The sequence below is a fragment of the Oncorhynchus keta genome, chromosome 26, assembly GCF_023373465.1.
Source record: "Oncorhynchus keta strain PuntledgeMale-10-30-2019 chromosome 26, Oket_V2, whole genome shotgun sequence".
Lineage (NCBI taxonomy): Eukaryota > Metazoa > Chordata > Actinopteri > Salmoniformes > Salmonidae > Oncorhynchus > Oncorhynchus keta.
The window spans coordinates 29,966,273-29,991,859 of NC_068446.1; the positions used below are offsets into that span (position 1 = coordinate 29,966,273).

Here is a 25,587-nt window from a genome sequence, read left to right on the forward strand (position 1 = left end):
TGGTTCCCTAACCCTGACTGTCTGGTCGCCCCTTTGTGCTTCTCTCTATAGACATCTTTTCCTTCTGTATCCCTTGTAGGCAGATCTACTGCTCCTCTGCAGCTCTGAGCCACACAGCCTGTGCTACGTAGAGACAGCTGACATTGATGGGTAGGGGACAGAAACATCCATATACTGGCAATGTACTCTTGTCCATACTGTACACTTGAACCAGATATGACCTGTTTATTTTAAGCTGAGGGTTATGACGCTTGACCGTGGTCCCTGTCTTTGCAGAGAGACCAATCTAAAGTACCGGCAGGCCCTGGACGCCACCCACACAGAGATGACCTCTGACCCCACAGAACAGACCCTGGCTGCCTTCGATGGTAGGCACCACCTGAGCCAAAGCATTAGGAGAGTTAGGAAAAAATGCAAAGCGTATGCAAAATAGGGTGAGCTCAGAACTGAAGCAGACCCTATCTGCCTTCAATAGTAGTCACCGCCCTGATACAGGGCATTAAGAAGTAAAGGGAATTAGGAAAAAATGCAAAGTGTATCAAAATTGGGGTGAGCTCATAATAACAATATGTCAGTGTCAGGTTGCATTTGACATTTTAGTCATTTAGCAGACGCTCTTATCCAGAACGACTTACAGTTAGTGCGTTCATCTTAAAATAGCTAGGTCAAATTACAACATATCACAGTCATAGTAAGTACATGTTTCCTGTATAAAGTAGCTATCAGCAAAGTCAGAGCTAGTGTGTGTGTGTGTGGGGGGGAAATGCGAGTGTTCATTTATGAAAGGCAATTTTATTTATTTTGAAAAATGTGGGTGCGAGGGGGGTTTTCGGGAAGATGTTTTCGGAAGATGGGGAAGTTCTTTGCTGTTTTAGCTTCAGGTTCCACCATTGGGGTGCCAGGACAGTGAAGAGCTTGGACTGGACCGAGCGGGAGCTGGCCTCCTGTAGGTGTGGGAGGGCTAAGAGACCAGAGGTGGCAGAATCGAGTACTCGGTTCGGGTGTAGGGTTCGAGCACAGCCAGAAGGCAGTTCATCTTGCTGGCAAGTATCATGGTCTTGTAGTGAATGCGAGCTTTGACTGGAAGCCAGTGGAGTGTGTGGAGGAGCGGGGTGACATGGGAGAACTTGGGAAGGTTGAACTGGAAGCCAGTGGAGTGTGTGGAGGAGCGGGATGACATGGGAGAACTTGGGAAGGTTGAACTAGAAGCCAGTGGAGTGTGGGGAGGAACGGGGTGACATGGGAGAACTTGGGAAGGTTGAACTGGAAGCCAGTGGAGTGTGCGGAGGAACGGGGAGACATGGGAGAACTTGGGAAGGTTGAACTGGAAGCCAGTGGAGTGTGCGGAGGAACGGGGTGACATGGGAGAACTTGGGAAGGTTGAACTAGAAGCCAGTGGAGTGTGCGGAGGAACGGGGAGACATGGGAGAACTTGGGAAGGTTGAACTGGAAGCCAGTGGAGTGTGTGGAGGAACGGGGTGACATGGGAGAACTTGGGAAGGTTGAACTGGAAGCCAGTGGAGTGTGCGGAGGAACGGGGAGACATGGGAGAACTTGGGAAGGTTGAACTGGAAGCCAGTGGAGTGTGGGAGGAGCTGGGTGACATGGGAGAACTTGGGAAGGTTGAACTAGAAGCCAGTGGAGTGTGTGGAGGAGCGGGGTGACATGGGAGAACTTGGGAAGGTTGAACTGGAAGCCAGTGGAGTGTGCGGAGGAACGGGGTGACATGGGAGAACTTGGGAAGGTTGAACTAGAAGCCAGTGGAGTGTGCGGAGGAACGGGGAGACATGGGAGAACTTGGGAAGGTTGAACTGGAAGCCAGTGGAGTGTGTGGAGGAACGGGGTGACATGGGAGAACTTGGGAAGGTTGAACTGGAAGCCAGTGGAGTGTGCGGAGGAACGGGGAGACATGGGAGAACTTGGGAAGGTTGAACTAGAAGCCAGTGGAGTGTGCGGAGGAACGGGGTGACATGGGAGAACTTGGGAAGGTTGAACTGGAAGCCAGTGGAGTGTGTGGAGGAGCGGGGTGACATGGGAGAACTTGGGAAGGTTGAACTGGAAGCCAGTGGAGTGTGTGGAGGAGCGGGGTGACATGGGAGAACTTGGGAAGGTTGAACTGGAAGCCAGTGGAGTGTGCGGAGGAACGGGGTGACATGGGAGAACTTGGGAAGGTTGAACTAGAAGCCAGTGGAGTGTGTGGAGGAACGGGGTGACATGGGAGAACTTGGGAAGGTTGAACTGGAAGCCAGTGGAGTGTGTGGAGGAGCGGGGTGACATGGGAGAACTTGGGAAGGTTGAACTAGAAGCCAGTGGAGTGTGTGGAGGAGCGGGGTGACATGGGAGAACTTGGGAAGGTTGAACTGGAAGCCAGTGGAGTGTGTGGAGGAGCGGGGTGACATGGGAGAACTTGGGAAGGTTGAACTAGAAGCCAGTGGAGTGTGTGGAGGAGCGGGGTGACATGGGAGAACTTGGGAAGGTTGAACTAGAAGCCAGTGGAGTGTGCGGAGGAACGGGGAGACATGGGAGAACTTGGGAAGGTTGAACTAGAAGCCAGTGGAGTGTGCGGAGGAACGGGGTGACATGGGAGAACTTGGGAAGGTTGAACTGGAAGCCAATGGAGTGTGGGGAGGAACGGGGTGACATGGGAGAACTTGGGAAGGTTGAACTAGAAGCCAGTGGAGTGTGTGGAGGAGCGGGGTGACATGGGAGAACTTGGGAAGGTTGAACACCAGGCAGGTTGCAGGATTCTGGATAAGTTGCAGGGTTTGATGGCTCAAGCAGAAATTCCAGCTAACAGCGAGATGCAGTAGTTCTGACGGGACATGACAAGTGCCTGGATTAGGATCTGCATCACTTCCTGGTTGAGGTAGGGTCGTACTCTACGGATGTTGTAGAGCCTGAACCTGCAGGAGCCAGTCACTGCTTTGATGTTTGCAGAGAATGACAGGGTTCTTTGCACTCTGGGTGGGGGACACCGTGGAGTTGTCAACTGGGGTCACTGGCATAACACAGTTTCCCATTTTTAGACATCTGGCTGGTGGAAATTATGTAATTACTTGTTCATTAATTAAAGTTTATAATTCAAACACTGGAGATTGTAAAATATATTTTCGATGCAACAGCATACTAATCAGCTACCAATGATTTTTTTTCAATATTCAACTGTCCTTTACAGCCTACCTGAACCTGTATGACATGAGCCGACGTCGCGCTCTCTTCCTAGAAAGTGCTTAAAAACAATCTACTAATGCCACATAATAGTCCACCCAGTCCACCCTAAAAACACAAGCTTATTGGGGATTGTTTCATTATGCAGTGTACTATCTATAGATATATAGGCCTACAGTATTTAGTTGCTATTTATATTTTTTTTATAAAAATGACAAATCAAATAGCCTAACAATGAGGAAAAAAGTTATTGAGTATAAATTCAGTCACTATTTATCGTTGAACTCAGTGGGTTTTATCTGGCCTACACAAATGGGCTGCAATATTTAAGAGAATTTAAATTAAATGAAATCCAACTTCTTAGACTCCTCTGGTCTCCTGAAGTCCTCCAAATGTTTTCATTAGGCCTGTAGGTCCAGGTTACGGGCCAAATTGATTTCTATACTTAGTATTGCCAACCCAGACAGTCGTTCCTGAGACATTGTGCAGTATATGTCCATTGTGCAGCACATCAATTGAAATGAATGATATTGCAACTACACAACTCAAACACCGGTTCACCAGTAGGTCTATAAAAAAAGTGTTTTCCATTAAAGATTATAATCTGTTTGCATCTGACAATTTATTGGCCGTCCACAATCCAGACGACCTATTGGCTGTCCTCAGAGCTTCCTATACAGTTAATCTCTTTCCATAACGTGTTCAGGCTGGCAATTAAGGAGAATGAGAGTCTCAATTAAAGATGTTGCAGAAGTTCTGTAATATGATTAACTACTCCCTTCTGCCAAGTTTCCCTGATGTTGTCATGGCAACATAGAGCCCCTGTGACACAGAGGAGAGCAGTCTCAGTTGAATGACCCGTCTTGAAGGCTGACTAGTTAGGATCAGGAAGATAGTTCTGAGAGAGATAGCAAGAAAGTTGATCAGAGACAGCACGCTCAAGTGTTTTGGAAAGAAAAGAAAGAAGGGATACCGGTTTGTAGTTTTTGACGCCAGAGGGGTTGAGTGTTGGCTTCTTGAGGAGGGGAGTGACTCTGGCCATTTTGAAGTGAGGAATAGGAGAAGGTCTCCAGAGATGGTCTGGAGAAGGGAGGAAGGGATGGGGTCGAGCTGGCAGGTTGTCGGTAGAAAGGGGCTTTAGCAGCAGATACAGAGGAAGAGAAGGTAGAGAGGAGGGAGTGAAAGGATGATAGGTCCTCTGGAAGTTTTGTTTTCCACCAGTTTCGCTCAGCTGCCCGCAAACCTTTTCTGTAGACTCCCACTGAGTCACTGAGCCACAGAGGAGGAGGGGAGGGCCGACCGGGGGGAAAGGGGACGGTGCCAGTCATAAGATGTGGAAAGGGAGGAATGTAGGGTCAAACAGGCAGAATTAGGAGACAGGAGGGAGTAGGATTTGGCAGAAGGGAGAGACGATAGGATAGAAGAGGAGAGAGTAGTGGGAAAGAGAGAGCGAAGATTGTGATGACACATGACCGTATGGGTAGGGGCTGACTGGGTGGGGTTGGAGGAGAGGGTTTACAAATGTAAACAGCCTTTTCTTTCTCTTTATCCCTCCATCATTCTCTCTCTGCCTACCTTTCTCTATTTCTCCCTCCTTTCCTCTCTTATTCGCTCCCCACTCCATCTCTCCCTCTCTCCCTCCCTCTTTCAGGCATTGTGTTGTGTGAGGAGCCCAACAGCCATCTGTACACCTTCCGGGGGGAGCTCCGCTGGAGAGGAGAGCGCCACCCTCTGGACAGTGAACACATCCTGCTGAGAGGAACAGTACTTCGAAATACAGACACAGCCTTTGGCATGGCGATATACACCGGTACTCAGCACGCATACATAGCCCCTGCTTCAATACCTTATGCACCCTTTCTTTCCCCCTAACAGATCAATGACAAGGACTATGAAATTGAACGTGTAAATAACACAGATCTTCCTGTCCCTCAGGCTCAGATAGTAAAATCCTTCGCAACGTTGGTCGGCTCAGAGTCAAGATGACTCAGATTGAGAAGGTCCTGAACAAAGTTGTCATTGGGGTGAGTGATAAAGGCCAGGAGAGGATGAAGTAAAGCAGTGTGAGAGTTATGGAGATAGATGGTTTTATCTGTTCATTTATATAACTCTCTTGTCTTGACTCATTTTATTATGATAAAGGATCCAACTTTTTTTGTGTGCTTTTTTAATCAAATCAAATCAAATCAAATGTTATTTGTCACATACACATGGTTAGCAGATGTTAATGCGAGTGTAGCGAAATGCTTGTGCTTCTAGTTCCGACAATGCCTTAATAACCAACAAGTAATCTAGCTAACAATTCCAAAACTACTACCTTATAGACACAAGTGTAAGGGGATAAAGAATATGTACATAAAGATATATGAATGAGTGATGGTACAGAGCGGCATAGGCAAGATACAGTAGATGGTATTGAGTGCAGTATATACATATGAGATGAGTATGTAAACAAAGTGGCATTAGTTAAAGTGGCTAGTGATACATGTATTACATAAAGATGCAGTAGATGATATAGAGTACAGTATATACATATACATATGAGATGAATAATGTAGGGTATGTAAACATTATATTAGGTAGCATTGTTTAAAGTGGCGAGTGATATATTTTACATCATTTCCCATCAATTCCCATTATTAAAGTGGCTGGAGTTGAGTCAGTGTGTTGGCAGCAGCCACTCAATGTTAGTGGTGGCTGTTTAACAGTCTGATGGCCTTGAGATAGAAGTTATTTTTCAGTCTCTCGTTCCCAGCTTTGATGCACCTGTACTGACCTCGCCTTCTGGACGACAGCGGGGTGAACAGGCATGTGCTCATGTGTGAGTTCATATACATGTATGTGTGTGTCTGTGATCTCAGATAGTGCTGTTCATACTGCTGATGGCTCTACTGCTGGCTGTGGGGTCAGGAGTGTTTCAGGGGCGTGTGTCGTCCCAAATAGAGGTTCTGTCTGCTTTAACGAGGGGCAACTCGCCCATCTACACAGCCTTCCTCACCTTCTGGAGCTATGTGATCCTGCTCAGCCCTGCCATGCCCATGTCTCTCTACATCACGTGAGTAACACTACCAGGGTTGGTGTCAGTTCTATTTGAATTCATTCAATTCCAATACGAGAAATCGAAAAGTGGAATCAGCTCTTCCAATCCTATAGTACTGTACACAGCATACTTATTCAGCAGTCTATGAATCTCTGTTGAAATGTATTTTGTCGGTCACACATCTAGTAATGAGTATGTTCATGTCTCTGTGTGCAGGTTTGAGATGGTCCACGTGCTGCACAGCCTGTTTATAGGCTGGGACGTAGAGATGAGAGGAGGGGTGGAGAGGTCCATCCCTGCCCAGGCCCGGAACACCTCTCTGAATGAGGAACTGGGTCAGGTGGGACATCTGTTGAGTGACAAGACAGGCACCCTCACCCAGAACCGCCTGCTCTTCAGACAGTGCTGCATTGCAGGGGACATCTATGGTAAGGATGGCCCATGACCTGGAAACAACCACCCTCTGTCTATGTGTTAGATTTGGTTTCACCACTAAACCTACAAGGGCCTGGAGTACCTTGTGTTATTGTGCAGCAGTTTCTCAGTCTGCTCCCCGGTTCGGAAAGACAGTGACTGAACTCACTTTTGTTTGCATCTGACTAAAGACCAAGACCTACATTTGTATGTGTTAGACTCAGGGCTTGAATTCCAGGGCTGTCTGGGCACTATCAGGGCTGTCTGGGCACTATCAGGGCACTATCAGGGCTGTCTGGGCACTATCAGGGCTGTCTGGGTACTATCAGGGCTGTCTGGGCACTGTCAGGGCTGTCTGGGCACTATCAGGGCTTTCTGGGCACTATGAGGGCTGTCTGGGCACTATCAGGGCTGTCTGGGCACTAAAACAAAAGTACCCCCCCGGATACCTTTTCCCCAGAGCTGAAGATCCAAATCAAGTTCTGCACATGTGTTTCTTTGCCTCTACTTTACGAACACATTGTTGTGGTCACCCTCCTTTCACCTTTCTCACTGTCAATCGCACATATGCTAATTCTTCAAGTTTAACCGGTAAGACGTTTATGCAGCATCTGCATACCAACCATTTGATCTCAATCAGTTTAATAGAGATATGCATTTAGGTCATATTGAGTTATTCAGTGTTGTTTCGAAGTAGCCTACAATCTTGTTGTGAAGGATGTACAATGACCTCTACACCAGGTGGTGTCAGAGGAAGGCCCTAAAAATTGTCAAAGACCCCAGCCACCCCAGTCAAAGCCTCGCTACTGTATATAGCCTCGCTACTGTATAGAGTCTGTCTTACTGTTTTATTTCTTTACTTACCTATTGTTCACCTAATACCTTTTTTGCACTATTGGTTATAGCCTGTATGTAAGCATTTCACTGTAAGTTTGTATTCGGCGCAATCAAATAAACTTTGATTTGATTGTAGAGCAGATGGTGTTAACAAAGTGTAGCATAGCCTACCTGTGTTTTAGTTTAAATCAAAGCATATGTTTTACCTAGTGGCTCACGCTGTTAAGTTTTGACAAATCTGATTTGAGAGAAAAATGTGACCATTCCCACAATCATGAAATCATGAAATGAGGTGGTGTTTGTCTTACAGTAACGTTATACTATGCTATTATATTTGGTTCTATTATGTAGAATACTATCATTATCTGATCTTGCAGACTTTGATTCAACTTTGATCCAACTTTATTAAACCAGCACCATTCACCAGAGTAGCCTGGCCTCCACGAGTAAAGCAGAGACTGTTTGTAAAGTAGAGAATCCTGCACATGCGCAGAATCTTCAGGACCTTTAGCTGTCAGGAAAGAGGGGTTGTCATGCATAGGTGTAATTTGGTGGCAGGGAAGTCAGGCGCAGGAGAGTCAAATGGAGTGTAAAATGGAGTCTTTTAATAAAGTCCAACGAGTATGCTCCATAACACTAACTGTACATAAACAAACAAACATGGGTACGAGGACCCAACACGCACCTAAACAACAATCACACTACACTGACAATAAAACAATCTCTGACAAAGACATGAGGGGAAACAGAGGGTTAAATACACAACAGGTAATGAATGGGATTGAAAACAGGTGTGTGGGAAGACAAGACAAAACCAATTGAAAATGAAAAAAGGATCAATGATGGCTAGAAGACCGGTGACGTCGAACGCCGAGCACCGCCCGAACAAGGAGAGGCAACAGCTGCGCATCGACACCGGCCTCGGGGACGACCCGGAGGGCGAGGTGCAGGGCGATCCGGATGGAGACGGTGGAATTCTGATCACATGGAAGGATCTAACACGTCCTCCACCGGAACCCAGCATCTCTCCTCCGGCCCGTACCCCTCCTAGTCCACGAGGTACTGAAGGCCCCTCGCCCGACGTCTCGAATCCAAAATGGATCGAACAGAGTACGCCGGAACCTCCTCGATGTCTAGAGGAGGCGGAGGAACATCGCGCACTTCAGCCTCCTGGAGCGGGCCAGCCACCATCGGCCTGAGGAGAGACATATGGAACTAGGGGTTAATACGGTAATGAGTGGGTAGTTGTAACCTATAACATACCTCGTTCACTCTCCTCAGGACTTTAAACGGCCCCACAAACCGCGAACCCAGCTTCCAGCAGAGCAGGCTAAGGGGCAGGTTTCGGGTCGAGAGCCAGACCCTGTCCCCTGGTGCGAACACTGGGGCCTCACTGCGGCGACGGTCTGCACCAATTTTCTGGAGCCTTATGGCATGCTGAAGGTGGACGTGGGCTGCCTCCCAGGTCTCCTCACATTTACATTTACATTTAAGTCATTTAGCAGACGCTCTTATCCAGAGCGACTTACAAATTGGTGCATTCACCTTATGACATCCTCAGCGTGCCGAAACCAATTGTCCACCGCAGGGGCCTCGGTCTGGCTTTGATGCCAAGGAGCCAGAACCAGCTGATACCCTAATACACATTGAAAGGGAGTAAGGTTAGTGGAGGAGTGACTTAGCGAGTTCTGAGCCATCTCTGCCCAGGGCACGAACTTCGCCCACTCCCCCGGCCGATCCTGGCAATAAGACCGCAGAAACCTACCCACATCCTGGTTAACTCTCTCCACCTGCCCATTACTCTCGGGGTGAAAACCTGAGGTAAGACTAACCGAGATCCCCAGACGCTCCATGAACGCCTTCCAGACCCTTGATGTGAACTGGGGACCCCGATCAGACACTATATCCTCAGGCACCCCATAGTGCCGGAAAACGTGTGTAAACAGGGCCTGCAGTTTGTAAGGCCGTAGGGAGACCGGGCAAAGGGAGGAGACGACAGGACTTTGAAAACCGATCCACAACGACCAGAATCGTGGTGTAACCCTGTGAAGGTGGAAGATCAGTCAAAAAATCCACAGACAGGTGCGACCACGGCCGTTGAGGAACGGGTAGAGGTTGTAGCTTAACTCTGGGCAGGTGTCTAGGAGCCTTGCACTGGGCGCACACCGAGCAGGAAGAAACATAAATCCTCATGTCCTTAGCTAAAGTGGGCCACCAGTATCTCCCGTCAAGACAGCGCATCGACCGACCTATCCCAGGATGACCAGAGGAGGGTGACGTGTGAGCCCAATATATCAATCGGTCGCGGACAGCAGACGGAACGTACAGACGACCAGCTGGACACTCAGGGGGAGAAGGCTCTGCACGTGACGCCCGCTCAATGTCCGTGTCCAGCTCCCACACTACAGGCGCCACCAGACACGAAGCTGGGAGTATGGGAGTGGGATCCATGGACCGCTCCTCTGTGTCATACAACCGAGACAATGCGTCTGCCTTAACGTTCTGGGAGCCTGGTCTGTAAGAAAGAGTAAACACAAAACGAGTGAATAACATGGCCCACCTTGCCTGGTGAGGATTCAATCTCTTCGCCTGCCGGATATACTCCAGATTGCGGTGGTCAGTCCAGATGAGAAAAGGGTGTTTAGCCCCCTCAAGCCAATGCCTCCACACCTTCAAAGCTTCTACGACAGCTAACAGCTCTCGGTTCCCCACATCATAGTTTGCTCCGCCGGGCTGAGCTTCTTAGAAAGGAAGGCACAGGGGCGAAGCTTCAGTGGCGCACCCGAACGCTGAGAGAGCACTGCTCCTATCCCAGCTTTGGATGCGTCCACCTCCACTATGAATGGCAAAGAGGGATCCGGATGAGCCAGCACAGGCACCGAGGTAAACAGAGTCTTCAAGTGCTCAAAAGCCCTGCTCGCCTCAGCCGACCACTGCAAGCGCACATGGCCCCCCTTTAGCAGTGAGGTAATGGGAGCTGCCACCTGACCAAAACCCCGGATAAACCTCCAGTAGTAATTGGAAAACCCCAAAAAACGCTGCAACTCCTTTACCGTGGTTGGAGTCGGCCAATTACACACGGCTGTAATGCGGTCGCTCTCCATCTCCACTCCTGAAGTGGAAATCCAATGCCCTAGGAAGGAGATGGATTGTTGGAAAAACAAGCATTTCTCAGACTTGACATATAGATCATGCTCCAACAGGCGACCAAGCACCCTGCGCACCAGGGACACATGCTCGGTGTGTGTAGCAGAGTTTATCAGAATATCATCGATATACACCACTACACCCTGCCCGTGCAGGTCCCTGAAGATCTCATCTACAAATGATTGGAAAACTGATGGAGCATTCATCAACCCATATGGCATGACCAGGTACTCATAATGACCTGAGGTGGTGCTAAATGCCGTCTTCCACTCATCACCGTTCTTAATACGCACCAGATTGTACGCACTCCTGAGATCCAATTTTGTGAAAAAACGTGCCCCGTGCATTAACTCAATAATCGTATTGATCAGAGGTAGCGGGTAACTATATTTCACTGTGATTTTATTAAGACCTCGATAATCAGCGCACAGGCGTAAATCACCATCCTTCTTTTTCACAAAAAATAAACTCGAAGAGACGGGTGAAATGGATGGCTGAATGAACCCCTGATGCAGGGATTCAGAGACATGTCTCCATAGCCTCCGTCTCCGCTTGCGACAGGGGATACACGTGACTCTTGAGATATGCAGCGTCTACCAAGAGATCTATCGCACAATCCCCCCGTCGATGGGGTGATAATTGAGTCACCTTCTTTTTACAGAAGGCGAGAGCCAAATCGGCATAGTCGGGGGAATGCGCACGGTGGAGACCTGGTCTGGACTTTCCACTGTAGTAGCACCAACGGAAACCCCTAAACACCTACCTGAGCATTCTCGCAACCACCCCGTGAGAGCCCTCTGTGGCCAAGAAACAGTGGGGTTATGGCAAGCTAACCAGGGTAGGCCTAGCACCACAGAATACGCAGGAGAATCAATAAGGAAAAGACTAATCTTCTCCTTGTGACCCTCCTGCGTTATCATACACAAAGGTGCGGTTACCTCCCTGATAAACCCTGACCCTAATGGTCGACTATCTAGGGCATGAATAGGGAAAGGCATATCCACAGGAACAATAGGGATCCCTAAACTATGAGCTAGACTTTCATTAATGAAATTCCCAGCCGCACCTGAATCTACTAGCGCCTTATACTGGGAATGCAGTGAAAAATCAGGAAAAGAGACAGAGACAAACATTAGTGCAGCAGAGGGCTCTGGATGAGAATGGTGCCTACTCACCTGGGGTGACGCCAGAATGCCCTGCCTGCCCACCCTCTCTATTCCCAGAGGAACCAACCCGGCACCGAGCTCTCTGCGACCTTCGGTCTCCCTGCGCACCATCCCTCCCAATTCCATATGTTCGGGAGAGAGGGTGCGGGAGGATGGAACAACCACACCCCGATCTAGACGTCCACGAGTAGCCAGCATGTTGTCCAGCTTGATGGACATGTCCACCAGCTGGTCGAAGGTGAGGGTGGTGTCTCTACAGGCCAGCTCCCGACGGACGTCCTCGCGTAGACTACATCGGTAATGGTCAATCAGGGCCCTGTCGCTCCATCCAGCGCCAGCAGCCAAGGTCCTAAACTCTAAAGCAAAATCCTGTGCACTCCTCATCTCCTGCCTCAGATGATAGAGAAGCTCACCCGCTGCTTTGTCTTCAGGTGGGTGATCTAATACTATCCGGAATTTGCGGGTGACGTAACTCTTATATAAAAAAAAAAATTAAAAAAAAAAAAAAATATGCCATTTAGCAGACGCTTTTATCCAAAGCGACTTACAGTCATGTGTGCATACATTCTACGTATGGGTGGTCCCGGGGATCGAACCCACTACCCTGGCGTTACAAGCGCCATGCTCTACCAACTGAGCTACAGGACCACTATGTCAGATGGTACTGGGGAGGCCGTGATTAGATACAAGTTCAGTTTAAGGAGGAAACCCTGGCAGCCGGCAGTATCTCCGTTGTATCCCGTAGGTAGGGATAAATGGATCCTCGATTCCGAAGAGGAAAAAACGTTCACGGGAGATTCCGGTTGTGGTGGTGGTGGTGGAGAAACTCCCCGTCTCTCCCAGCCATCCATTTTCATTACAATGTGATCCATGATGGAGCTGATAGCGTCAAGCTCCCTCGCTTGTTCCTGAACGCGTTCCTCCAGCTCCATGGGCATAGTGTCCTCTCCTGCTGACTTCATATATTGGTCAGAGATTCTGTCATGCATAGCTGTAATTAGGTGGCAGGGAAGTCAGGCGCAGGAGAGTCAAATGGAGTGTAAAATGGAGTCTTTTAATAAAGTCCAATGAGTATGCTCCATAACACTAACTGTACATAAACAAACAAACATGGGTACGAGGACCCGACGCGCACCTAAACAACAATCACACTACACTGACAATAAAACTATCTTTAACAAAGACATGAGGGGAAACAGAGGGTTAAATACACAACAGGTAATGAATGGGATTGAAAACAGGTGTGTCGGAAGACAAGACAAAACCAATTGAAAATGAAAAAAGGATCAATGATGGCTAGAAGACCGGTGACGTCGAACGCCGAGCACCGCACGAACAAGGAGAGGCAACGACTTCAGCAGAAGTCGTGACAGGGGTCCAGAAAAGTCGGATCCGCAGCCACTCTGATAACAAATCAGGGCACCCTTGTAAGTGTTCAAATATTCATATGGACACGCCCAAAAGTGTTAAATATTGAATGTCGTTCCAGCCCTCGAGAGTCAAGGTGTAATCTGAAATTTGTCTGGAATCACATTCCCCATCTGCCCACTGTTTACTACTACTATCGGTCTGGTAGTTAGAACATGCTTACTGTCAGTCTAAAGGTCCCCACTCTCCCCACTCTATCTGAAAATGTCTTCATTTCTCCTTTTTGAATTTTTCAGGTGATGCGTCAATCAGTGCAGAGGAATCCCAGGTAATGATCCAGGTTTAGATGTTCCATATCATTGTAGAGGAGAACATTCACGTTGTGTGATTAATTCAGTTTATTTGCACATTGTCAAATCAGTCATGAAGTAGTAAATAAAGAAAAGAACATAACTTCCATCTCTCTGCCCCACCTCTGCCTCCCCCCAGACATTAGACCTGAGCTGGAACCCGTTCTCCTGTGGGGGTCTGTATCTGTCTGACCAGCGGCTGGTGGACAGGTTGAGGGGGCAGCAGTGCACACAGAGCAGACAGTTCCTCACCACACTGGCACTCTGCCACACCGTCATGACCGAATGGAAGAACGGTGAGGGCTAACAAGTCAATCATGTGTAATTAACATTTTACCATGTAAGTTCGTAGATTTAACTAGGTAAATACTTGGTGTTTTCTGTACAGTAAAATACAATTGTTCTAAGCCCTCTCAAGAAGTAGGAAAACACATCTCAGCATGATACAACAATACAGCTGGGCGATTCCATGCCAGCGTAGGCCAAATATATTTTTGGTATGTCAGATTGTTCTTTCAATTCACACATAGAAAATGAATTGGGAGGAAGGATGTGTTTGACATGCTTTTTACATTTGTATCACAAACCATTTTGAAAGTGAAAGTTGACATTTTTAGGCCCTTTTTAGACCTATACACGCATCCTGTAAGACCCTATGATCTGTGAACTGTACCGTACAGACAACATCTTGGTGTCATTATACTCTTTGTAGTGTTCTCCAAAATATGGAGTTTGTCATGATTCTGAAATGCATATTTTCAAAGTATTTTATTCAACATTAAAAACATTAATATCTCAAAATAACCCTTTTGGATTTTGTTCATTTGAAGACATATTGTTTGGAACAATATACTCTACATGTACATCACATTTCCAGAGTGGGCTCTCTGCTAATTCTGACGGTATGATACATTTTATGATCAAGACCGTGAAGGGAAAATGGATTCAAAGGGAATATTATATTGACCTATAATGTCAATTTCTATGTATAAAATGGGTCATATCATTAAAAGTAGCAGAGCACCCACTCTGGAAATGTGACTTGTTTGAAGAGTATATTGTTCCAAGCAATATGTAAAAAAAGAAAAAAAAGAAGCTATATCTAAAATGGTTATTTTGAGTTATTCATATTCATAATTCTACGTTGAATAAATGAATGTGAAAAATAGTATTTCAGAATCTAGACATACTCCATATTTGAGAGAGCACTATAAGGAGGATAATGACACCAAGATGTTGTCTGTATCATGTACGGTTCACAGATCATAGGCTCTAACAAGAGGCATATATAGGTCTAAAAAGGGCCTAAAATTGGCACTTTCGTGATTTTCATGTAAAAAGTATGCCGAACATCCTTCCTCCTAATAAATCTACTACGTGAGAATTTCCAGAAGAATCTGAGATGCCAAAAATATATTTGTGCTATGCTGGCTTGGAATCGCCCAGGTACTGTTACAGTTCTGTTGCGTGATGTTTGTCCTAGGGGCCCCGGTGTACCAGGCTGCGTCGCCAGACGAAGAGGCCCTGGTGGGGGCAGCCAGGGAGCTGGGCTGGGTCTTCCTCTCCAGGACCAGGAACTCTCTGACAGTCAGTGAGCTGGGGCTCAAACGCCACTACCAGCTCCTCACTCTGCTTGACTTCACCAGCCAGAGGCGACGCATGTCTGTACTGGGTAAGACTGACATTACTATCTGGCCATGTTAGGAAGGATGAATGTACGACCCTAACCTTGAGCTTACCCGTAAAAAATATACCCTAATGAGGTACTTTCTCAAAAGATCTGACAGAATTTTCCTACCTGAGTGAGACTGGATGCATCTGCCCCACAGCTCCCCTATCCTGGACCCTTTCCCTTTCTCTCCCTTCATCTCTCTATCCCTCAGTCTCTCATCTTGATGTATTCTCCTGACATGTATAAATGTGTTCTATCCTCTGATGTATTTTGTGTTTGCAGTGCGGGAGCCAGAGGGAGGGCTGAAGTTATACTGTAAAGGTGCTGACATAGTGATCCTGGAGAGACTACAAAAAGACTGTCCACATCTGGAAAGCACTGAGAGAGCCTTAGATGTAAAGACACAAACACACACACATACACACACACACACACACACACAGACACACACACACACACACAGGGGCGGCAGGTAGCCTAGTGGTTAGACTGTTAGACTGTTGGACTAGTAACAGTACAGATCTGTTGTTCTGCCCCTGAACAAGGCAGTTAACCCACTGTTCCTAGGCCGTCATTGTAAATAAGAATTTGTTCTTAAATGACTTGCCTAGTTAAATAAAGATAAAACACTACGAATACTACATTTGCATTGATCCCCCCCTTTTTTTACGCTGCTGCTACTCGCTGTTTATACTTTAGCTTATTTAGTAAATATTTTTGTAACTCTATTTCTTGAACTGCATTGTTGGTTAAGCCCTTGTAAGTTAGCATTTCACTGTAAGGTGAAGGTACAACACCTGTTGTATTTGGCACATGTGACAGATACAATTAGATTTGATAATAAGCAGAGCAAGTAGATCTCACGCAGCATCTCATCCAGCATCTCATCCAGTATATTCCTGTCCTCCTCCAGCTGTTTGCCCAGTCCTGTCTGAGGACTCTGTGCATAGCTGAGCGTACTGTATCTGAGGCCAAATGGGAGGAGTGGAGCAAAACCATGGCCCAGGCTGCCATGACAACCCATAACCGTGATGACATGCTGGAACGGCTGCATGACGACATGGAGAGAGATCTAAAGGTATCCTCATAATCAGGGCACTGCATTACAGTATGTTTACCATACAATGACATTTGAGGAGAATTCCTATGCTCCAAAGGATGACGCCCATCAAGGAAACTCATGAACGCTTTATATAAATGCAATGTGATCCAAAATCAGAGTGATAAACTCTCTGTACATCTTGGTTCCTGTTGTGCAGCTGCTGGGGGTGACAGCTATAGAGGACCGGCTACAGGACGAGGTCCCTGAGACCATCTCCATGCTCAGACAGGCTGGACTCAAAGTCTGGGTGTTGACCGGGGACAAGAAAGGTAACTACTGCTCCCCGCTGTCTGTCTGTCTCTGTCTGTTGGTCTTTCACTCCTCTTTTCTCTCTCTTTCTCTCTGCAGAGACAGTGGTGAACATAGGGTACGCCTGCAGACTTCTGGATCCTGATACTAGACTACTAGAAGGGGATGAACTGAGGTCAAACATATTTACACACACACATACACACAAAGACACACATTCCCGCACACACACACACACACACGGACAAACACACAGTCACACACGGACACACACACATGGACACACACACACACATTGACGATACTTTTCCAATATATCTATTTTTCTGTATCCTCCCACAGGCAGCTCCTCCAGTCTCCTGATCCAGAGATTACTTTCTCCAAGGGCAAAGAGACAGAGCTGTGGTGTGTGGACAGGGAGAGGGCTGGGGAGAAATCAGCGCTGGTCCTCACCGGCCCTGAACTGGTAAACATACACTACCGGTCAAATGTTTAGAAAACCTACTCATTCAAGAGTTTTTCTTTCTTCATTTTTTTTAACACATTTGGAATCACAAGGTAAGCACATAAGTGTTAAACAAATTCTTTGAATAACCACCCTTCGCCTTGATGACAGCGTTGCACACTATTGGCATTCTCTCAACCAGCATCATGAGGAATGCTTTTCCAACTCTTGAAGGAGTTCCCACATATGCTAAGGACCTGTTGGCTGCTTTTCCTTCACTCTGCGCTCCAATTAATCTCAAACATCTGTTTGGTTGAGGTCAAGTGATTGTGGAGGCCAGGTCATCTGATGCAGCACTCCATCACTCTCCTTGGTCAAATAGCCCATACACAGCCTGGAGGTGTGTTGGGTCATTGTCCTGTTGAAAAACAAATTATAGTCCCACTCGCCACAAACCAAATGGGATGGCATATCGCTGCAGAATGCTGTGTTGATTAAGTGTACCTTGAATTTTTTTTAAATCACTGACAGTGTCACCAGCAAAGCACCCCCTTCACCATCACACCTCCTGCTCCATAATTTACAGTGGGAACCACACATACAGAAGATCATCCATTCACCTACACAAAGACACGGCGGTTGGAACCAAAAATCTCCAATTTGCACTTCAGACCTTAGGACAAATTTCCACCGGTCTAATGTTCATTGCTAATGTTTTTTGGCCCAAGCAAGTCTCTTATTATTGGTGTCCTTTAGTAGTGGTTTCTTTGCAGCAATTCGACCATGAAGGCCTGATTCACACAGTCTCCTCTGAACAGTTGATGTTGAGATGTGTCTCTTACTTGACCTCCGTATAGCATTTATTTGGGCTGCAATTTCTGAGGCTCTAATGAACTTATCCTCTGCAGCAGAGGGAACTCTGGGTCTTCCATTCCTGTGGCGGACCTCATGAGAGCCAGTTATCATAGTTCTGCGACTGCACTTGAAGGAACTTTCAATGTTCTTGAAATGTTCTGTATTGACTGACCTTTATGTTTTAAGTAATGATGGACTGTCGTTTGTCTTTGCTTATTTGAGCTGTTCTTGCCATAATATGGACTTGGTCTTTTGTGAAATAGGGCTATCTTCTATATCCCCCCACCTTGTCACAACACAACTGATTGGCTCAAACGCATTAAGAAGGAAAGAAATTCCACAAATTAACAAGGCACACCTGTTAATTGAAATGCATTCCAGGTGGCTACCTCATGAAGCTGGTTGAGAGAATGTCATGAGTTTACAAAGCTGTCATCAATATTTTATATAATAACACTTTTTTTGTTTACTACATGATTCCATGTGTTATTTCATAGTTTTGATGTCTTCACTATTATTCTACAATATAGAAAATAGTAAAAAATTAAGAAAAACCCTTGAATGAGTAGGTGTTCTTTGCACCTTTTAAGGAATGACCCAGGTGCAGAGAGTGTTGAAGAAACTAAAGTTTATTCTGTAAACGGGCAGGCAAACGACAGGTCAAGGCTGGCAGGGGTCAATAATTCAGAGATGGTTTAAGGCTCAGGATCAGGTCAGGCAGAGGTCAGTAATCCGGAGTAGTGGGTCAAAGGTACAGGACAACAGGCAGGCTCAGGGTCAGGGCAGGCAGAACGACAGAACCGGGAAACTAGAAAACAGGAGCAAGGAACAAGCGGGAGCAGGGAAACAAAACACTGGTAGGTTCTAACGAACTTGCAACAGACAAACAGAGAACACAGGTATAAATACACAGGAGATACTGGGGAAGATGGGCGACACCTGGAGGGGGGTGGAGACAAGCACAAAGACAGGTGAAACAGATCAGGGCGTGACAGTTCTAAATATTTGGACCGGTAGTAAAGGTGTTAATGCTAATACTCTCCCTTTTAAGACCATAAGACTGAAAACCTTATAGCTTAGTGATTATCCATAATTCTGTATCATTCATTTGCTCTGAGTCTAGTAAACACTCCCTTTACCTAAAGGCCGCCTTATCGTGTTGTTTATTCAGAAAACCATCACACAAAATGTTAATAGTGTTCATGGTTTGACCATTCTCAGGCAGAGTTTGATGCCAGGCCAGAGTGGGGTGCCAGGTTCATTTCCCTGGCAGGGCTGTGCCAGTCAGTGCTCTGTTGCCGTGTGACTCCCGGCCAGAAGGCTGACGTGGTCACACTCGTTAGGAAAAACACTACCTCCATCACCATGGCAATAGGTGACGGCACCAACGACGTGAACATGATCAAGAGTGAGTGTGATGGAAAAAAAGGTTGACTGTGAAATGATGTTATGATTTCTGTTCAAAGACAGGGTGTATTTAACATGTCCTCTCTCTCTCTCTCTCTCTCTCTCTCTCTCTCTCTCTCTCTCTCTCTCTCTCTCTCTTCCTCCCTCCTGTAGCGGCTCATATAGGGGTAGGTTTGGCTGGGGTAGAGGGGGGTCAGGCAGTTCAGAATGCTGACTATACCCTGGCCAAGTTCAGTTTCCTACAGAGGCTCCTATTGGTCCATGGACGCTGGTCGTACCGCCGAATTGCTGTCTTTCTGCGTTACTTCCTGTACAAAACCTGCAGCTTCGCTTTGGTGCACATTTGGTTCGGCTTCTTCAACGGCTTCAGTGCCCAGGTTAGATGGCAACACTGGTCACATTGGTTTAGCACCAGAATCATTCATATAACGCTAATGGTTTACGGGGGAGGGGGTTCTGGGTGGGGAACAACCAATGGGTGGGTTTCCCTGTGGGTCCTGCTTTTTGTTTCACATCCATGGGCTTATTAACACTAAAGATAACAATTCCATCGTTAATAATGCATTCGTGTTTTTATGGCAACGCTACCCATTATTTCTTGGAATTTGAAAGGTCTGAATATTGCTATCAAATGTTGCAGCTGTCTTGATATCCTAGCAATGACCAGTGGTGGAATATATCCAATTGTCACACTTGACTTAAAGTAAATATACCTTAATAAAAAATGACTCAAGTAAAAGTGTTAGTCACCCAGTAAAATACTACTTGAAAAGTCTAAAAGTATTTGGTTTTAAATATACTTAAGTATCAAAAGTAAATATAATTGCTAAAATATACTTACTCAAAAGTAAAAGTATACATCACATATAACATTCATATAGAGAACCAGCATATAAAGGTATAATCATAATGAAACATAAGAAAAGGAAGGCAGAATCATTTTCCTTAAATGTATCCATAATGGAAGAAAATTGCCTTCATTAAGATGTACGCTCCAAAACTGAAAACTGATCCACAACGACCAGGATCGTGGTGTAACCCTGTTCGGAGCCAATTTACATTTTCCTAAGTCCCTCTTTGTGGCACCTGGCCACATGACTGAACAGTAGTCCACTTGCGACAAAACTAGGGCCTGTAGGACCTGCCTTGTTGATAGTGTTGTTAAAAAGATAGACCAGCGCTTTATCATGGACATACTTCTCCCCATCTACACTGCTGTTGTATCAATATGTTTTGACCATGACAGTTTACAATCCAGGGATACTCCAAGCAGTTTAGTCACCTCAACTTGCTCAATTTCCACATTATTCATTACAAGATTTAGTTGAGGTTTAGGGTTTAGTGAATTATTTGTCTCAAATACAATGCTTTTTGTTTTTTAAATACTTAGGACAAACCTTTTCTTTGCCGCCCATTCTGAAACTAACTGTAGCTCTTTGTTAAGTGATTCAGTCATTTCAGTCGCTGTAGTAACTGACGTGTATAGTGTTGAGTCATCCGCATATGTTTTTCCCCAGCAGTAGACTATGATCAATAATGTCAAATGCCACACTGAGCAGCCACCACAATCTTTATGTCTATATTGTTTGTAATGAAGCCATTTAATGGGTAAAAATTGTTTTTATTGGCTGGGCCTGGCTCCCCAGTGGGTGGGCCTGGCTCCCAAATGGGTGGGCCTACGCCCCCCCAGGCCTACCCATGGCTGCACCCCTGCCCAGTCATGTGAAATCCATAGATGAGGGTCTATTGAATTTATTTCAATTGACTGATTTACTTACAGTACCAGTCAAAAGTTTTGACACACCTACTCATTCAAGGGTAATTCTTAATATTTACTATATTCTACATTGTAGAATAATAGTGGAGACATCATATGGAATCATATAGTAACCAAAAAAGTGTTAAACAAATCAAAATATATGTTATATTTCATATTCTTTACAGAAGTCACCTTTTGCCTTGATAACAGCTTTGCACACTCTTGGCATTCTCTCAACCAGCTTCACCTGGAATGCTTTTTCAACAGTAAAAAAATATATTTAGATTTGTTTAACACTTTTTTGGTTACTATATGATTCCATATGCGTTATTTCATAGTTTTGATGTCTACAATGTAGAAAATCGTAAAAATAAAGAAAAACCCTTGAATGAGTAGGTGAGTCTGAACTTTTGACTGATACTGTACAGTTGAAGTCGGAAGTTTACATACACTTAGGTTGGAGTCATTAAAACTCCATTTTCAACCCCTCCACAAATTTCTTGTTAACAAACTATAGTTTTGTCAAGTCGGTTAGGACATCTATTTTGTCCATGACACAAGTCATTTTCCCAACAATTGTTTACAGACATTATTTAACTTATAATTCACTGTAACACAATTCCAGTGGGTCAGAAGTTTACATACACTAAGTTGACTGTGCCTTTAAACATCTTGGAAAATTCCAGAAAATGATGTCACAGCTTTAGAAGCTTCTGATAGGCTAATTGACATCATTTGAGACAATTGGAGGTGTACCTGTGGATGTATTTCAAGGCCTACCTTCAAACTCAGTGCCTCTTTGCTTGACATCATGGGAAAATCAACAGAAATCAGCAAAGACAGAAAAAATATTGTAGACCTCCACAAGTCTGGTTCATCCTTGGGAGCAATTTCCAAACGCCTGAAGGTACCACGTTCATCTGTACAAACAATAGTACGCAAGTATAAACACCATGGGACCACGCAGCCGTCATACCGATCAGGAAGGAGACGCATGCTGTCTTTTAGAGATGAACGTACTTTGGTGCGAAAAGTGCAAATCAATCCGAGAAAAACAGCAAGGGACCTTATGAAGATGCTGGAGGAAACTTGTATAAAAGTATCTATATCCACAGTAAAATGAGTCTTATATCGACATAACCTGATAGACTGCTCAGCAAGGAAGAAGCCACTGCTCCAAAACCACCATAAAAAAAGCCAGTCTACGGTTTGCAACTGCACATGGGGACAAAGATCAGACTTTTTGAAGAAATGTCCTCTCGTCTGATGAAACAAAAAATACAACTGTTTGGCCATAATGACTATCGTTATGTTTGGAGGAAAAGGGGGAGGCTTGCAAACCGAAGAAAACCATCTCAACTGTGAAGCACAGGGGTGCCAGCATCGTGTTGTGGGGGTGCTTTGCTGCAGGAGGGACTGGTGCACTTCACAAAATAGATGGCTTTATGAGGGAGGAAAATTATATGGATATATTAAACCAACATCTCAAGACATCAGTCAGGAAGGTAAAGCTTGGTCGCAAATGGGTCTTCCAAATGGACATTGACCCCAAGCATACTTCCAAAGTTGTGGCAAAATGGCTTAAGGACAGCAAAGTCTCTGATTGTAAATCCACACCAGGCCTGACTAAGTCCTTTCTAAAATAATGAGGAACTCATCTTCTCTCAACAGTCTCTCTCAATGATCTCAAAAGGGCATTGGTGTGTATGAATAAAGGCAAATCGCCTGTATGGGGCGGTAATTTCGTCTGAGCTCTACTTAAATTGTTGAAATCAATTAGGTTCACTATTGCTCAAAATTATTAACACAGCCGTTCACAAAGGCTAATTTGAGATGTGAATACAGCACTAATTTCCCCTTAATAAAACAAAGGTAAGGATGCCACCCAGTGTTCGACACTATGGCCCCAAATCTTTGATAAACACAGATATTAAACTGTTTTCTAAAATGTTGTCATTCCATCTTGAGACGTACTTACCAAAATTGGTCCACACTAACAAAATAAATTGTCCCTGTATAACCGCCGTCAATTACTACATATTGTATCTCAAATGCTTCATCAGAAAAAACAGCTCCTTGACCTGTTTTATCTCTCGATGCAGAATTTGTTTTGGATCGACTAGATTGGTCATATCTCTGGTCTGTCTTGGAACATATGGGAATTGGTTCCAATTAAAATGCTATATGCCAATCACATAGCCAATGTTTTAACAGGTAATATCTGCTTCTCTCAGTTCAGAATTACTAAAAGCAGCAGAAAGGCAATCCAATTTCTCCTTTGATCATTTTATTCTCAATGGAACATACGCAATTCATCAAACAAAGGAAATAATAAAAATTTCCCTCAAATCTACTGATAATTTAATCTCATTATATGCAAATGATACTTTACCATATCTAGACAATGTATATCAATCACTCCCAAACGCATTGAAGATCATAGATAAATTCATCGTAATCTCAAGTTTTAAAATTGATCTAACCAAATCAGCCCTACTGCCTGATGGAAGACTCCATCTCTACCAGTGGAGGCTCCTCAGAGGAGGAAGGGGAGGACCATCCTCAGTGAATTTCATGAACATAAAAATAGTGTAACATTAAAAAAGTTTGCCCTTTTAGATAAAAATATAGTAAATATATTCACGTCACCAAATAATTTATTAAAACACACTGTTTTGCAAGATCTACAGTAGCCTCAGCAGCACTCTGTAGGGGAGCACCATGATGTAGCCAGAGGACAGCTAGCTTCTGTCCTCCTCTAGATACATTGACTTCAATATAAACCTAGGCGGCTCATGGTTCACACCCCCTTCCATAGACTTACACAGTAATTATGACGACTTCTGGAGGACGTCCTCCAACCTATCAGAGCTCTTGCAGCATGAACTGACATGTCGTCCTTCCTTTCAAAGGATCAGATAATTTTATCTAGTACTGAAAGCATAAGCTACCGCTAGCTAGCACTGCAGCAAATAAAATGTGCTGAGTAGTTGCCTCAAAGAGAGAGAAAGATAATAGTTTAACAGTTTTGAACAATTTAATTTCTTCCAAAATTAAGGAGAAGCAAAAAAAGAGAGAAAGAGATAGCGAGAGAGAGAGCTAGCTATATTTCCTAGTAAAACATTTTTCATTTGTTTTGCTTCCAGCTCCTAAGCAACTTTGCAGTATTTTTTTGTGTGTATTATTTCTTACATAATTACCCCAGAAAGTTTTTTGTGTTATTAGATACAGCCGGAAATAACTTTTGTATATCAGAGCAGCGGTAACTCACCTGCATTACGACCAGGAATACAACTTTCCCCAATTGGATCCTTTGTTCGAACGATCCATGGCAATTTAACTTATCCCAGAGGCTGCTCCAAGATGCCACTGGTGGAGAAGAGTTATTCTGAGTGTACTTCTAGTCTGACTCAGGAGGCGTGCACACCATCCACCGCTTCCAAGTATATTACTCGCTAATGTTCAGTCTCCAGACAATAAAGTAGACGAGCTCCAGGCTAGAATCTCCTTCCAGAGAGACGTCATGGACTGTAACATACTCTGTTTCACAGAATCATGGCTCTCTCCGGATATACTGTCCCCGTCCATACATCCAGCTGGGTTCTTAGATAGGAATAAAGAACTCTCCTGGAAGAAGAAAGGCGGGGCTGTATGTTTCATGATTAACCACTCATGGTGTGATTGTGATAACGTACAGAAACTCAAGTCATTTTGTTCACCTGACCTAGAATACCTCACAATCAAATGCCGACCATATTACCTCCCAAGGGAATTCTCTTCAGTTATAGTCACAGCCGGTTAGATTCCCCCTAAAGTCGATAACACGACAGCCCTCAAGAAACTACACTGGACTTTGTGCAAACTGGAAACCACATATCCTGAGGCCGCATTTATTGTAGCTGGGAATTTTAACAAAGCAAATTTGAGGAAAACACTACCGAAGTTCTATCAACAATTTTACTGTAGTACTTGCGCTGCTAAAGCACTTGACCACTACCTACAAGGTCCTCCCCCATCCTCCCTTCAGCAAATCAGATCATGACTCCATTTTGCTCATCCCTTCCTATAGGCACAAAACTCAAACAGGAAGTACCCGTGCTTAGGTCTATTCAACGCTGGTCTGACAAATCAGAATCCATGCTTCAAGATTGTTTTGATCATGCTGACTGGGAAGTGTTTCGGGTAGCCTCTGAGAATAACATCAACATATATACTGACACAGTGACTGACTTGATCATTTTCCATTGTGACTATTAAAACCTACCCAAATCGTAAACCATGGATAGATGGCAGCATTCGCACAAAACTGAAAGCGGGAACCACTGCATTTAACTATGGCAAGGTGACTGGGAATATGGTTGAATACAAACAGTGTAGTTATTCCCTCTATAAGGTAATCAAACTGGAAAAACTTCAGTACAGAGACAAAGTGTAGTCGCCGAAGACGTATGTGGCAGGGTCTACAGACAATCACAGAAAACCATCCACGTCACGGACAGCGACGTCTTGCTCCCGGACAAGCTAAACACCTTCTTCGTCCACTTTGAGGATAACATAGTGCCACACATGTCCCGCACCCAAGGACTGTGGGCTCTTGTTCTCTGTGGC

General features: G+C 45.1%; 1 protein-coding gene across 4 annotated transcripts in view; it reads left to right on the plus strand.

Moving 5' to 3' along the window:
- The window catches only part of atp8b3 (ATPase phospholipid transporting 8B3), a 57,522-nt gene that overhangs the window by 26,835 nt on the left and 5,100 nt on the right, over positions 1–25,587 (plus strand). For all 4 annotated transcript variants that reach the window (XM_052480523.1, XM_052480524.1, XM_052480526.1 and 1 more), the window contains exons 10-25: positions 80–150; positions 277–368; positions 4,820–4,978; positions 5,104–5,192; positions 6,030–6,223; positions 6,425–6,636; positions 13,437–13,468; positions 13,630–13,786; positions 14,974–15,162; positions 15,445–15,557; positions 16,076–16,240; positions 16,422–16,533; positions 16,613–16,688; positions 16,856–16,979; positions 19,035–19,221; positions 19,374–19,597. In XM_052480523.1, the coding sequence (XP_052336483.1) occupies positions 80–150; positions 277–368; positions 4,820–4,978; positions 5,104–5,192; positions 6,030–6,223; positions 6,425–6,636; positions 13,437–13,468; positions 13,630–13,786; positions 14,974–15,162; positions 15,445–15,557; positions 16,076–16,240; positions 16,422–16,533; positions 16,613–16,688; positions 16,856–16,979; positions 19,035–19,221; positions 19,374–19,597 (2,196 nt within the window). The remainder of the gene's footprint in view (positions 1–79; positions 151–276; positions 369–4,819; positions 4,979–5,103; positions 5,193–6,029; positions 6,224–6,424; positions 6,637–13,436; positions 13,469–13,629; positions 13,787–14,973; positions 15,163–15,444; positions 15,558–16,075; positions 16,241–16,421; positions 16,534–16,612; positions 16,689–16,855; positions 16,980–19,034; positions 19,222–19,373; positions 19,598–25,587) is intronic.